The sequence below is a fragment of the Saimiri boliviensis genome, chromosome Y (assembly GCF_048565385.1).
Source record: "Saimiri boliviensis isolate mSaiBol1 chromosome Y, mSaiBol1.pri, whole genome shotgun sequence".
Lineage (NCBI taxonomy): Eukaryota > Metazoa > Chordata > Mammalia > Primates > Cebidae > Saimiri > Saimiri boliviensis.
The window spans coordinates 2632752-2648546 of record NC_133471.1 but is presented as its reverse complement, the minus strand read 5'-3'; the positions used below and the strand labels follow the sequence as shown (position 1 = coordinate 2648546).

General features: G+C 32.9%; 1 protein-coding gene across 1 annotated transcript; it reads left to right on the top strand.

The window, feature by feature from the left end:
- The first annotated feature begins 12926 nt into the window (after nucleotides 1–12926).
- Nucleotides 12927–14668, top strand: LOC141583015 (testis-specific chromodomain protein Y 1-like). Its single transcript, XM_074392443.1, has one exon. It carries the CDS (start codon nucleotides 13046–13048, stop codon nucleotides 14666–14668), a length of 1623 nt encoding a protein of 540 aa, XP_074248544.1. The 5' UTR covers nucleotides 12927–13045.
- The last annotated feature ends 1127 nt before the right edge of the window (nucleotides 14669–15795 follow it).

Genomic DNA, 15795 nt, shown 5'->3' with positions numbered 1-15795 from the left:
GTCACCATAAGAATGGTAAAAGAATTTTGCAGTTTACCCATCTGACAAAGGACTGATATCCAGAATTTACAAAGAACAAAAACAAATTTACAAGAAAAAAAAAAAAAAGCCCATTCAAAAGTGAGTAAAGGATGTGAACAGATACTTTACAAAAGAAGACATACATGAGGCCAAAAAATGTATGAAAAATGCTCATCATCACTGGTCATTAGAGAAATTCAAATCAAAACTACATTGAGATACCACCTCACTCCAGTTAGAATGCCACCATTAAAAAATCTGGAGACAACAGATGCTGGAGAGAATGTGGAGAAACAGGAATATTTTTACACTGTTGGTGGGAGTGTAAATTAGTTCAACTATTGTGGAAGATAAGGTGGTGATTCTCAAGGACCTAGAAATAGAAATTTCATTTGTCCCAGCAATCCTATTACTGGGTATATATCCAAAAGATTGTAAATCATTCTCCTATAAGAAAACATGGACATGAATGTTCATTGCCACACTATTTAAAATAGCAAAGACTGGAACCAACCCAAATGCCCATCAGTGATAGACTGGACAGAAAACATGTGTCACATATACACCATGGAATATTATGCAGCCATCAAAAGTGATGAGTTCGTGTCCTTTGTAGGGACATGGATGAATCTGGAAACCATCATTCTCAACAAACTGACACAAGAACAGAAAATCAAACACCACATGTTCTCACTTATAGGTGGGTGTTGAACAGTGAGGACACATGGACACAGGGAGGGAAGTATCACTCATTGGTGCCTGTTTGGGAGAAATAGGTGAGGAATAGCAGGGTGTGGGGGGTTGGGGAGACAAAGCATGGAGAGAAATGACAGATATAGGTGAAGGAATGGAAGGCAACAAATCATGCTGTCATGTGTGTACCTATGCAACAATCTTGCATGTTCTTCACATGTACCCCAAAACCTGAAATGCCATAAAAAAAGTAAATAAAAAATAAATAAAAATTAACCACATTTTCACAATGATCAAAGGAGGATTTGAAGTACAAGTAAAGTAAAAGAAAATACAGAAAACAAGCAAGTAAATGTCAGAATAAGTAATATTTTAAGTACATTTTATTTAAATGTGAGATCTTTTATAAAAAGGCACAGACTGGCACAAGTGTACTTTTAAAACAAGAATGTATTTATATTATTTACATGCAAGTCTTACTTTAGATGCAGAGAGACAGATGCCAAAACTAAAATAATGTAAAGTTGTAGAAAATGTATGACAATGGACTACAAAACCCTATATAGCTGTCTCTTCAACTATATGATAAGTGCAGTGGCAGAATCAGGGTGATACAATTACTTGTAATTCCAGAGTCTATCTGAACGTTTACAGCTTTCAAAAGAAGACTTTTATACTAAACATCAATTAAATTGTTTTAACTTTATAGCACTGATTAACAGCAGCTATTTACTCTTTATTAACCACCGCTGAGGTATGCTGCCTACAAATATTAATGACCGCTGAGGTAAGCTGCCTCATGATAAAAAGATGAGAACTCTGCCCCTCAAACCTCAGGAGAACTTGCAGACTGAATGCAGCTTCTAATATGAAGGTTCCAGCAGAGGTGGTCATTGTTTTATTTCCCAAACTTTTTTTCAGGCTTTTTCTCCTACTGCTCAAGCAACTTTTGGAAGATTTAAATAACCAAAACATAACTTTTTCTAATTTTTCTTTCATTTCTCTTAAGAGGTTAGACATTTATGAACAAAAACATTTAAAAATAAACACATATAAATAAAAATTTAGAATACATTGAGATGTTAACCTTATGTGTCCCCAGTCAGTGCAGACTAAAAATTAAACAAACAAAGAAAACAAGAAGTTTAGTAACACTGATTTTCTGGACAGAAAGAGCCTATATAATGAATTTTTAAAAGTCTAGTCAAAAATAGGAGGAGAAAATCTGACTTTCAATATTATAGCATTTAAAAATTCAAATGTCCTTTATACATACAAACAAAATCATAAACCAAAAAGTGAAATGTGAATCTACAGTTCATTTAAAGAAAAATAAATAAATAACTACAAGAAACTTGTTCTGGACAGCCCAAATGGCAGGGTTACTAAAGAAAAATTTTTGGGCCAGGCATAGTAGCTCATGCCTGTAATCTCAGCACTTTAGGAGGCTGAGACATTCAAATCACAAGGTCAAGAGATCGAGACCACCCTGGCCACCATCGTGAAACACCATCTCTAACAATTATTAGCTGTGTGGTAGTGCCGCTTTGTAGTTTCAGCTACTTAGGAGGCTGAGGCAGGAGAATCAGAAAAAAAAAAAAAAAAAAATAGCAAACATAATGAGAAAGGAATTGAAATTATTAAGTCAGGAAAAAAATGTAAAAAAATGTAAACACTGTCAAAGAGGCATACATAAGCATTTTGGAAATTTAAGGGCAAAAGACAAAAATTCAGGGAGACTACTAAAAAAAGTGGTCAAGTGTGCCACAAATCTGAGAAAGGGAAAAACAGCAAAGAAGCTTAAAAAAAAATCAAGTAAAACAAACTCAAAGTAACACACTCACACCTACATGATTATCACCACCAATTATACAGAAATACAAGCTATCATTAGAGAATACTACAAACACCTCTATGAATATAAACCAGAAAATGTAGAGGTGGATAAATCATATTCATGACAAAGTTGCAATCGCTGTGCTGAAGGTTTCATGGTAATTGGCTGGTAGATTAGCATACAAAAAGAACAGAATGTCTATATTTGAGATTGAGATAAACTTTTACTGATTGAATACCAAGTTAAAAATGCATAATTAACTTTTTAAAACAAACAGAAAAATCTTGCAAGAAGCAAGATAAGTGATTACATGTTAATAAGGCTATCAAAAATAAACAGCAGTTTTATTTTCTAAAAACTCAGCAACCAGAAAGCAGTAGACGCATATGTTCCAGAATATGTAAGAAAAATTCTTCAAACAGAAATATTGTGTTAAAACAATATTTTCATTAAAAGTGAAGGAGAAATGATTACATTTTCAAATAAAAGCTGGGGTTTATTACCAGCACACTACACTTTAAGAAATACTTTATGGGATACTTCAGGGTAAAATGAACAACCACTAAATAGTGTATAAATAAAAAATGATCAAGATAAATATAAGCACTTTGACAATTATAAAGGATAAAATAAATTTAAAATGTGTACTATCACACTTTGTTCTCCAGATAATTTAAAACACTAATATATATACATATATATGTATATATATATATATGTATATGTATATGTGTGTGTGTATATATATACATATATATATATATACACACACATATATATATATATATATATATATATATATATATATATATATATATATAAAACTGTCACCTATTTGGTTTTTGACATACAATACATAGAGGTATAATTTTGAGAATGGAATAAGTGAAATAGAAGGGTCAAGCTTTACAGGAATAAGGGTTTTATGTGTTATTGAAGGTAAACTAGCATAACATTAAAAATATAATTTTAGAAGGTTTAATGTAATTATTATAGCAACCACAATAGAAAGAGTAACAGGCAGGTAGAAAGCTTTCTGCACTACACCACAGAACAGGAGCTGTGAATTCAGCTACTATTACCTGAGACTAAGTAGCCAGCTATCTTGGCACTATGAGATCAAGCCCAAGCCAGTGAGAGAGAGTGTGAAGTACTAAAGAAAATTTGGAGCTCAGCACAAATGTTAGAGTTCGTTTTAGAATATGTGCTAAAGAAATTTGATTTGTTTTAATCGTCAGTATATCTGCTCAGGACACAATAACTGAGCTGTGTGGAATACATCATTAACTGAAATTAATAACCCCAATCCATCTCTGTAGCTCCCCAAAATGTCAATTATAAATACGGTTTTTGAAAAACAACTGAAAATGTTTAAGCTATTTATTTAATATAGTCCAGGTATTTTTAACTACTATACATTTCAAAAAAATAATAAACTGGCTACTTTTCTCAAATGTCATAATTTTATGTACATTTAAGCCCAAATATAAAAGCAGACTGTTGAGCACTAGCCTGTTCATTCAAGTCCTAAACTTTATTTATGGCTGCCACTAGATAAAAGAGCAGAATTGAATTTACTAGAATTGAGTGACGGAAAAATCTGTAATAGTGTTGATGAGTTTACTTTATAGTGACAAAAATGCTGCAGAAACACAAAATTCTAAATAAAAAGACATATTTTAGAATAAAAATTTTCCACACAAAATTTACTGATGCTCTTTCTTCCAGACTAAACATATGGTTGACTTTATCCTGAGATAACAATTGATTTTCTTTTCTTCATAAAATTCTAGCTCTTACCTATTTAACAACTTCTTTTATAAAAAGACAAGAAATCTAAACTGCATATAACATTTAAAATTATTGATGTCTACTTTTAGGTGCACAAAATTTTCTAGAACACTCTACATGTTTAATTATCCAGAAGCTGTATGAATCTTGTTCTTGGGTTTTTTATGGAGGCTCCATTCATTAACATAACTGAATAATCCACTGGCCACTGGTGATCAATGTGACTTTTGTCACAGAACCTTTAGGGTGTTGATTCACCAGCCAAAAATCTGCTGTTAGATTTATTTTACTCATTCAATCTGGCAGGTTACCTACCCACAACTCAAACTGCATTGCCGTATACTATTCCTGCTATGGGTGAGCCAGGCACAGAGTAGAGAGAGGTGCATGAGTGAGTGACTGTTGAGTCAAGCCATTGCATGCAGCAAGGCCCATATACTGCTATAAGGAGACAAGATCCAGGTACCAGCACAGGTGTTAGTTTTCTGCAAGTCTGTGGCTAAATTAGACATATCACTAGTTGATTCCCCTACTGGATAATTCAGTTGTATTGGCATCCAGAAGTCTAGAAATGTCAGAAACTGCAGAGTTTTCAAAATGATGTCACAGCCCTGGCTTTGAAAAGGTTTAGGTCTGTGCTCTTTCAAGGGCTGAAGCCCTGCTTTCTTTTGTTTTATTATTTTTATTTTTATTTTTGGTAAGCAACAATATGGCCATTTTGTGTGTTTTAGTCCTGTTTGTTTGACTAATTTTTCAGTTTTGCCATATATTTGTGAGTCCTTGTGTCACGTTCAGTAAGAATGAGGTATGTGGACAATAGAAAAGTATCTCAGGAGAACCAAAGTGGTAGTTTTTCAAAAGAAGGACATATTTGCATCTGTGCAACACTCAATAAAGAGGAGACACAAAATGAAGAATTCCAATCTTGAAGGTAGGTTGTGCTGACTTCTCTGCAGCCCTCGGTAAAGAGGAGATGCATAGTGCATGCTTTCTATATGCAGGAAGATTGTTGAGATGTGTATTACAGCCCTTAGTGGAGAGAAGACCTATCTAACCAGACTTGTAATCCCAATAAGTGTACAACTCTTAGTGGAGAGGAGACCCACAGTTAATATCTCCACTTTTCAAGCAGGTTATTCCATGATCTGCCTGAGTCTGAAGTTAATATGGGCTTTATGTAGTAGAAAGAATGTGCCTCATTTTTCATGGGTGGCTATGGGTGGAACCAGAAAGAGACATTAGTTCCCCCTATAACCTCCAGAACATGCAGCCTGCTGCCGAGACTTCAGACAATCAATTACTTAAAGAATCCTTTAGGAATGGTTCACTAAGGAATTCTTTCTTTTTGCCTAGGTGCCTGTCTGTCTCCTGCTACACTTCATGGTGCCAATACTGTTTACACAGTGATACCTCACAATAATAGATTGCTACATCATCATACATTAACGAGTCTGAAATGATTCAAGTCTGTGATTTCAACTCTGGAATGCTTCAGTCTGCTGAAATATCTGGGAAACTGGCCACACATTGATGCACGTCATTGGAGGATGTTCAAAATGTATTAGTCGCCAACACAGGCTGGAAAGCATAAAGGTAGCTTCATTTTGTTGCCTTAGATGTCCTTTCTAAGATTCTGTGGATGTCTGTAACCTCTAGGACATCATTATCCATAATCGTTCCCCTTCTATAGTCTTTTCCAGCCAGTGACCTGACTATGTTTTAAACAATTTAAGCAAGTTTCTACCAGGTATCACCATATGTGTTGGTCTTGCTGCATGCTTCCATGATTATTCCCTTATTACTTTATTTAGACATCTACTTAAAAGTCACTATGTAAGAAAATAATTGTACATTTTTTTACATAAAATCAAAATTTATAATAGAAAATTTTGCTTTATATATTTTCTATGGAATTGATTACTTCAGTTAATATAAAGTAAACAAAATCTTTAGAACATTACCACTAAAATAAAAATCTAACGTCTAGGGTTCCAAATTAAGAGAATAACATTCAATACAAATATTATAAACAACATTGTTAACAGATGAAAACATAAATCTCATACATAAAAATAAACTCAAATTATATATATAAAGTACTGCTTCATAGATAAAAATAAAAGCAAAACTGCAGGGCTGGCAACTTCAAACAATTCAAAAAAAATAAAAAACTGCTTCAGAATTTTACTTTCTTCTCAATTTATAGTACTGTCTCTGATTTTCGCTGTACACATGGAAAATTTATTCATAGTTAGCTTTGCCAGTGTTGTAATTGTAATCACATTTTTATTTTAAAAAGGGATACTCTCAGTTTTATTTTAGCTTCCCTTAATCTTCTCGTTTTTGCTTAAGTATCATTTTACCACTTACAGATGTCAGGTTTGATAACATTTTTTTCTGATATCCTACAACCATCTGTCTTCTGTGGTTTTTACTGAGCAGTCATCTGTTAATTTTAAGGATGATGTTCCTGTACATAACAAGTTGCTTATGCCTTTATTCTTTCACAATATTCTTTTCTTTGGCTCTTGATTGACTATAATGTTTTTTGATGTTTCTATTACAGACTGTATTCTGGTTGAAGATTTTTGCACTTCTTCAATGGGTAGATTCAGATTTTTAATTAACTTAGACATATTTTTGGCCATTTTACCTTTCAGATATTCTTTTTTTTTTTAACCTCTGCTTTTCTGTTACTTAAGAGATGCCCATGTTGCATATATTGATATACCTCGTGGTGTTCTATTCACTTGTTAGATTTTTTTCACATAATTTGATTTTTAATTCTCAGACTGTTATTTCAGTTTCCACTTAATCATATCGTCTGAATGTTTACCTGCTCAAGTCTGATGTTAAACTTATGTATTGTAGATTTTATTTCAGTAATTGTGCTATTTATTTCAAATTTTATATATTTTCTTTTACAATTTTTGTCACTAATACTCTCATGTTGTTTTTCAACCTTTGTCTTTTTACTGTAAGCCTACTTAAAACTGTTGTTTTAAATTCTTTGCCTCCAAAACTTGGGACAGATTCAGTTTCTGTATTTACTTTACATTGGTCATAGGCTTCATATATATATATATATATATATATATATATATATATATATATATATATATTGTTGTTTTGTTGTTGTTTTCAGAAAACTATAGTTGAAATATCATAGTGTGCTAACTCTAAATTATAGATTTGCTTCATTTCTCCAAGGAGTTTCTTACTTATTAAATACTTACTTTACATTTTATTAGCATTTTCAATAAGAAAAATTTAAAAACTATCACTTTTAAAAACTGGATCTGTATTAACACTCTCCTTAACATTCAAGGGGATTGTTCATAATTCTGTCTTAGCCTTCAGTTTCTTGTCAGATTGGAGCTATGGAATTAATGCATACTATTTTGTTTCTTTGGCATGTTTCGTATCATAACATGTACATTGTTTTTTAAATTATTCAATATAATAAACTTTTAAAATATTCTAATCTTTGCAAGTATAGATCTCTTCAACTTTTTTTTCCTATTTATTGTTTATATATTGTATAAAATAACTATTCTTTTTGTTCCCAACAACTTATGAGACTAGAAAAAACACAGTAAGTTAAGATATCAGGGCTTCTTGACTCTTTTTGGAAGCAGGAATCAGGTCCTCATGTTGACAATAATAGATCTCAATTTTAAAGCCTGTATCTGTCCCAGAGAGGTAGTATGGTAAGCCACACACACAAACAAGCTAACTATGTTAGAATTGTCTCTATTGTCTACTTGGTTGATATAAACTCTTGATTTTTAGTGTCCAGACTGATTTGATTGATTCGACTTTCATTTTTCAATGGTTCAAAGCTGTTTGCCCTGTAGTTTGTTTTCATTTTTATCTATGAAGCATTTTTTATTTTTAAAATTGCATTTGTGTATAAGACTTATGGTTTTGTCCATTTAAAATGTTGTTTAAAATTCTTAAATTGAAAACATTTTCAATTTTGAATACTACATAACAGCTTTCAGTTTTAGTGGTTATGTTATAAAGTTTCTTGGTTTACTTTTTATTAATTGAGGTTACAAATTTTATATAAAATAATTAAAGCTAAATTTCTTATGAAATAGATGTTGGTTTCATGTAAAAAATATACAACAATTTGCTTACAAAGTGACTTCCGGCTAAATATCTAAAAAAATGATATTTGAAAAATAAATATCTAAATAAAATACCTTCTTAAATAAGAATGTCTAGATAAGTTAAAGCTAAAAGAAATTGTAGCTAACTCTTCTCTTGAAAAATGCTATTTCTATTAAAATGCAAAGTAAATTATTAATTAACACTCAGTCTGTACAGGTATAATCTGAGGCAGTAATATAAAATTCGAAGAATGGAGAAGTACAAGAGCACCATACTTTATATCATTCACTTTAAACTTTAGATTACTCAGACAAATTAGTATTATTCAAAGTAAATTCTTTTAAGTTTATAAGAATAACTGAAGCCCTAAATATAAGTACATACAACATTTCAAATACAAGTTTTGAAAAAAAATTTTATAACACTTTAAGTATGATACATCTGGTGTACATTCACAGATTGTCCAGGTTTGTTGCATAATAATACACGTACCATGGTGGTTGTTTGCTGCATCCATCGTCCCATCATCTGCATTAGGTAATATTTCTAGTGCTATCCTTTCCCAATCGCCCAATTCTTTATATTCCTTTCATAGTCCCCGAAACCGGCTGGCCTTGGTGTGTGATGATTTCCTCCCTGTGTCCATGTGTTCTCATTGTTCAACACCCAACTATGAGTGAGCATATGCAGTGTTGTATCTGTTGTTTCCAGTTCCATCCATATCCCTGCAAAGGACATGAGCTCAACATTTTTGATGGTTGCATAGTATTCCATGGTGTGTATGTGTAACATTTTCTTTATCCAATCTATCACTGATGGGCATTTGGGTTGGTTCCAGGTTTCTGCTATTGTAAACACTGCTACGATGAACACATGTGTGCATGTGTCTTTATAAGAAAATGATTTATGAACTTTTGGGTATATACCCAATAATGGTATTGTTAGGTCAAACTGTATTTCTATTTCTGAATCCTTGAGAAATTGCAACATTTTCTTCCAAATGATTGAACTAATTTACACTCCCACCAACAGTATAAAAGCATTTCTATGTCTCCACATCTTCTCCAGCACCTCATGTCACTTGATTTTTTAATTATCGTCATTCTAATTGGGTGAGGTGGTATCTCACTGTGGTTTTGATTTGCGTTTCTCTAGTGACCAGTAATGATGAGATTTTGTACATGTTCATTGACTGCATACATGTTTTTTTTTTTTTTGAAAAGTGTCTGATCATATTCTTTGTCCATTTTTGTTATGAGGCTGTTTTATTCTTGTAAATTTATTTAAGTTCTCCATAGACTCTGGATATGTTTTTTGTCAGATGGGTAGATTGCAAAACTCTTTTCACATTCTGTTGTTTGCCGGTTCATTCTATTGATATTTTCTTTTTCTGTGAAGAAGTTCTTAGGTTTAATTAGATCTTATTTGTCTACTTTGGCTTTTTGTTGCCATTGCTTTTTATGTTTGATCATAAAGTCCTTCTCCATGCCTGTGTACTGAATGGTATTGCCTAGGTTTCCTCCCAGAGTATTTATGGTTTTAGGCTTCATGCTTAATCTATAATCTATCTAGAGGTATTTTTCGTATGTTGTGTAAAGAAGGGATCTCATTTTAGCTTTCTGGATATGGCTAATCAGTTTTTGAGACACCATTTGCTTATTTATCTTTTTTCCTTTTTTTTATTGTATTTTAGGTTTTGGGGTACATGTGAAGAATGTGCACGATTGTTGCATAGGTACACACATGGCAGTGTGATTTGCTGCCTTCCTCCCCTTCACCTATATCTGGCATTTCTCCCCATGCTATCTCTCCCCACCTCTCCACCCCCCATTCCTCCCCCAATTTTTCCCCTACAGACCCCAGTGTGTGTTGCTGCCCTCCCTGTGTCCATGTGTTCTCAGAGACACCTTTTATTAAATATGGAATTATTTTCGCATTGCTTGTTTTTGTCTGGTTTGTCAAAGATCAGATGGTTCTAGTTGCATGGCATTCTTTCTGAGGTATCTGTTCTGTTGCATATTTATAGATCTCTGTTTGGGTACCAGTACCATGTTGTGTTACATACATAACCTTTTTTTTTTTAATTTTTTTTTTAATGAACAAAAGAGAAATTGAGGATCAAATAAGGTAATAAAGATGGAAAACAAGAAAGTAAATATTATCATAATTACTTTTATACTTATAATGTTATACTCGTAATAACCTTAAATGTGTTCTTGCTTAAAATGGCACAGACTGCTGTAAATGCATTATTAAATGAATGATTCATTTATATAGTTTCTATGCTAGACTTACTTCAGGTGGAAATACTCAGGGGCCAAAACTTGTATTAAAATAATACAAGTTTCTGGAAAAGGCATGACAGTGGACTACAGAGTACTGTATGTGTCTCTCTTCAACTAAACAATAGATCCAGTGGCAAAATTAATCGAATGCAATTATTTTGGAATTCCAGAGGTTAACTGTCAGTTTACATCATGAAAAAAAAAAAATTCCATAGTAATTGCAAATACTTTGGAAGCAACTTGGAAGAAAAACAGAAATGATTCAGACTTAAAACTCTCAGGAGGATTTGTGCACTGAATGTTGCCCTTAATTACAGAGGTCCCAACAATTGCGAATAGTCATTGTTTCATACTTTTCCTCCTCCTGTTCAAGCAACTTTTAGAATATAATTTAAAGAACCAGGGCACATTTCTTCTCTCTCTCTCTCTCTTTTTTCTCTTTTTTTTTCTTCTTAAGAAATTAGAAATTGTTAGACAAAAAAAAATAAATAAATAAATAAAATTCAAAAATAAATACATATATATGAAAGTATAAATAAATTATATGATAATGCCATGTACGCCATAACTGTGCAGGCTCAAAAAAGACCCAAAAATAAATTTTGGTAGGACTGATTTCCAGTACGGAAAGAGCCTACACGATGAATAAATAAAAACCTTTTCAACCACAAAGAAAAAGAAAATCTGATTTTTAAAATAACAGCATTTTAAAATTTAAATGCACTTGTTCATCATTTATCAAATCATGAAACATAAAATAAAAAAATAAATAAAAAAACTACAGCTCATTCTAAGAAAAAAATAATAATAATAACAAATTCCAGGTTTTCCTAGACAACTCAAATGGCAGGTTTACTAAAAAATGATTTTTAAAATTAATATTCATAGGAAGATAATAGAATAAATGAAAAAGCACAGAAAAATCATGGAAAAATAATTATTAATAAAGGGTATAAAATTATTTTAATGACAAAAATTATACAGATAAAAGTAAAGCAACTGAAATAAATATTCACTATAGAATATTAAAACTAGGCTTGAATAGAGGAAAGAAAAAAATATCAGCAAACCTAAAGAACAATTAATTAAAATTATTATGTAAGGAAAAAAAAGAAGAAGAAAAGCAATGAAGAAATGTGAACACAGGCTGGAAACATCTTGGAAACCATCAAGTGGCCACAGTTACACATTTTGGAGGTTCAAAGGAAGAGAGAAGAAATCAGGAAGTTTATTTAAAAAGCAGTGGTCAAAAATGACATAAATTTGAGGAAGTAAATAAACACCAAAATGCTCAACAAAACTCAAGTGAGATAAACTCAAAGAAACACACTTAAACTTAATGATAATTTAGCCATCTAAAACAAAAACAGATTCTTGAAAGCAGCAAAAGAAATGAACATTTACGTAAAACAACTCTCAAAAATAATCAATAATTTTTTTTTTAATCTGAAAACTCAGAGACCACAAAGCAGCAGATTATCACATTTCAAGTGATGTAAAAAAAAACTTTCAAACAGAAAACTTACGTGCAAAGAAATTGTTCATCAATAGTGAGGAAGAAATCATGACATTCCCAAATGAAATCTGGGGACTTTTTATTTAGTAGATGATCCTTTAAGAAATGCTTTATGGGGTTACTTTATGGTAAAGTGAACAGACACTACATAGCAATATAAATAAATAAAAATTAAAATAAAGAGAAATAGATAAACAATTATAAAACAAACAAAAAAATAATGTGTAGCTCCACAATTTGTTCTACATATAATCTGAAACACTAATATAGTTAATACAAAGTTATCACTAAAATTTACATGTATTTTTGACATACAATAATTACAGTATAATTTTGATAACTGAATAAGTAAAATAAAGGGGACCAACATATAGAGAAGTATGTGTTTTCATGTTGTCACAGGTAAGCTAGTATAACTTTAAAAATGTTATAACTTCAGAATGTTCAATACAATTGTCATGGCAACGACAAAAGAGAGTAACAGGCAGGTAGAAAGCTTTGAGCACTCTGTAAGAGTAGGAGCTGTGGATTTAGCTAATCTTACCTGAAGCTACCTAGCAAGCTATCTTGGCATCATAAGACCAAGTCCAATCTGTCCCACCACAGAGTAGATGTAAGAGGGTAAGGCTCTCTGACTGCTTCTTCACACAACTTTGGCCACGAAGTGGAAGAGACTCATCCATACCTAGCACCTGGTGAAGCACTGAAGGCAGAAAGATGTGGCTATGATGAGACCCAACTGAAAAAAGGTAGGCACAGCAACTGCCCAATTCTGTCTATTTCTTCATGGCTTCCCAGGAGTTTGAGGTGGAAGCTATTGTTGACAAAAGACAAAACCAAAAAGGGAAGACAGAGTATTTGGTTCGGTGGAAAGGTTATGACAAACAGGATGACACTTGGGAACCAGAGCAGAACCTCACAAACTGTAGAGAATGTATTTGTGACTTTATCAGACGACAGACTGAAAAACAGTCAAAATGGACATGGACCAGAACAGGTGGAATTTCTTCAAACAATGTAAGGAAACGAGCTTCCAGAACTTCCACATATAGCTTTTCTAAGAACTCTCCTAAAATGCCATTGACTGGCAAACACCACAAATCCAAAAACAACAACTTGTTTGCTGCCAGACAGAACATTAGAGAAAACACAGCTTCACTTCTCCCTCACTCCAAAAATTCGAAACAGAAAAATTCAACTATCAAGACACTTGTACCTAATAGTCCAGTTAATGACCAGGACACAGTTAGGTCTTTTCTGAAACCTGAGAAACTAGATCCTGTTGCACCAGTTCAGGAGGACAAGGTGGCATTCAAGGTGGCAGCAGAGAAACCGATCAGAATTTCATCAGATTCTGACACACAAGAGGCTAGAATAGAAAACAGGACCCAGACACAACCACTCATGTCTCAGATGTCTGACTCAGTTACTGCTTCCATGGCCACAGAGTCAGATAAGAAAGAAAGTATAGTGGTATTAATGGACCCTTCAGCAGCCAATGGAACAACAAACATGCATACGTCTGTTTCAAGAGTGAGAGGTGGAAAAAGAGAGATTATTGATGATAGAAAAGACCAGCCTTTTATCAAGAGGATGTATTTCACCATCAGGCTAAAAGAAAGTGCCAACAGATACAAAGACATTGTTGTCAAGAAAGACCATGGATTCACCCAGATATTGCTATCTACTATATCAACAGAGAAAAATGCCCTCAATACAGAAGTCATTAAAGAAATCATAAATGCTCTGGAAACGGCTGCTGTGGATGACAGCAAGCTTGTGTTGTTCAGCGCAGCTGGCAGTGTCTTCTGCTGTGGTCTTGATTTTGGGTACATTGCGAAGCATTTACGGAATGACAGAAACAGAATGAGCACTGAAATTGTGGACACAATTAAGAACTTTGTGAACCATTTTATTCATTTTAAAAAACTTATTGTTGTATCAGTCAATGGTCCAGCCATTGGACTAGGTGCATCCATACTACCTCTTTGTGACTTGGTTTGGGCTAATGAAAAGGCTTGGTTTCAAACCCCGTATATGACCTTTGGACAGAGTCCAGATGGCTGTGCTACTGTTACATTTCCAAGGATCATGGGTGAAGCATCTGCCAATGAAATGTTGATTGGTGGGCGAAAGCTGACAGCACGGGAGGCATGTGCCAAAGGCCTGGTCTCTCAGGTGTTCTTGACTGCAACTTTCACCCAAGAGGTTATGATTCAAATTAAGAGGCTTGCTTCCTGTAATCCTGTTATACTGGAGAAGTGTAAGACCCTTGTTTGCTGTAATATTAAGAAGGAGTTGGAACAGGCCAATGAGAGAGAGTGTGAAATGCTGAAAAAAATCTGGAGCTCAGCAGATGGGATAGAATCCATGTTAAAGTATGTTCAAACAAAAATTGATGAATTGTAATTACCAGTCTGTCTGCTTAGGACACAAGAACTGAACTTAGCAGAATATATAATTAGCTGAAGATGTCTTAATTCATTTTCATAGCCCCAAATAATTTCAATGATAGCTAAGGCTCGTAGAGAGAATTGAAAACATCTAAACTTTTTATTTAATATTATTAAGAAATTGCTAAACACTGTAAATTTAAAATAAATAATAAAACAAATGATTTGCTCAAATATCCTTATTTTATGTATACAGAAGCCCAAATTTAAAAGCAGACTAGTGAGCACTAAATTTTTCTTTCAAGCTCTATTTTTTATCGATGACTACTATAAATCACATGAGAATGGTGCTCTTTTAGATTCAAGTAACAGAAAAAATCTTGATAATGTTTGTTTTCCTTATTTTTACATTCTAGAATGCAGAGTCAATTGAGGTAAGTGTCAGTCTCTGCTTCCCTACCCCAGATAACCTGAGTTGGTGCCTCTGACTTTATAGTGGCACAAACACCTCAGAGACACACAATTCTAAATTAAAAGAACTTGTATTTCAGAATAATGATTTCCAATATAAATTTCACTCGTGATTATTCTTCCAAACTGAACATATGGTTACAATTTATGCTGAAATAATTAATTTTTATACATGTTTCGTTGTTACCCACTTAACATAAATAAACCTTTACTTCTCTAAAGTAAAATTTGCTGCATACTATTAGTGAATCATGAATTCATTAGGTAGAAATATCCAAGTTTTATGATGTGTAGTTTTAACTTAATTTAGAGTATGTTTCACAAAGTAGATTAAAATTCTGGACAACATATATATATATATATATATATATATATATATATATATTTTTTTTTTTTTTTTTTTTTTTTTGACACAGAGTGTCATCTGGACTGGATTGCAGTGGTAATCTTAGCTCACTGCAACTTCTGCCTCCCAGATTTAGCAATTCTTCTCCTTCAGCCTCCTGAGTAACTAGGATACAGGGTCTGCCACTACTCTAGCTATTTTATTTTTTTTTTTTTTTTTTTTTTTTTAGTAGAGAGAGGGTTTCATTATGTTGGCCAGGCTTGTCTTGAACTACTGACCTTGTGATTTGCTTGCGTTGGTTCACCAAAGTGCTGGGATTACAGACA

What these genes read in the sequence shown, in the direction of transcription:
- LOC141583015 (XM_074392443.1), top strand. Translation starts at nt 13,046, where the DNA reads ATGGCTTCCCAGGAGTTTGAGGTGGAAGCTATTGTTGACAAAAGACAA.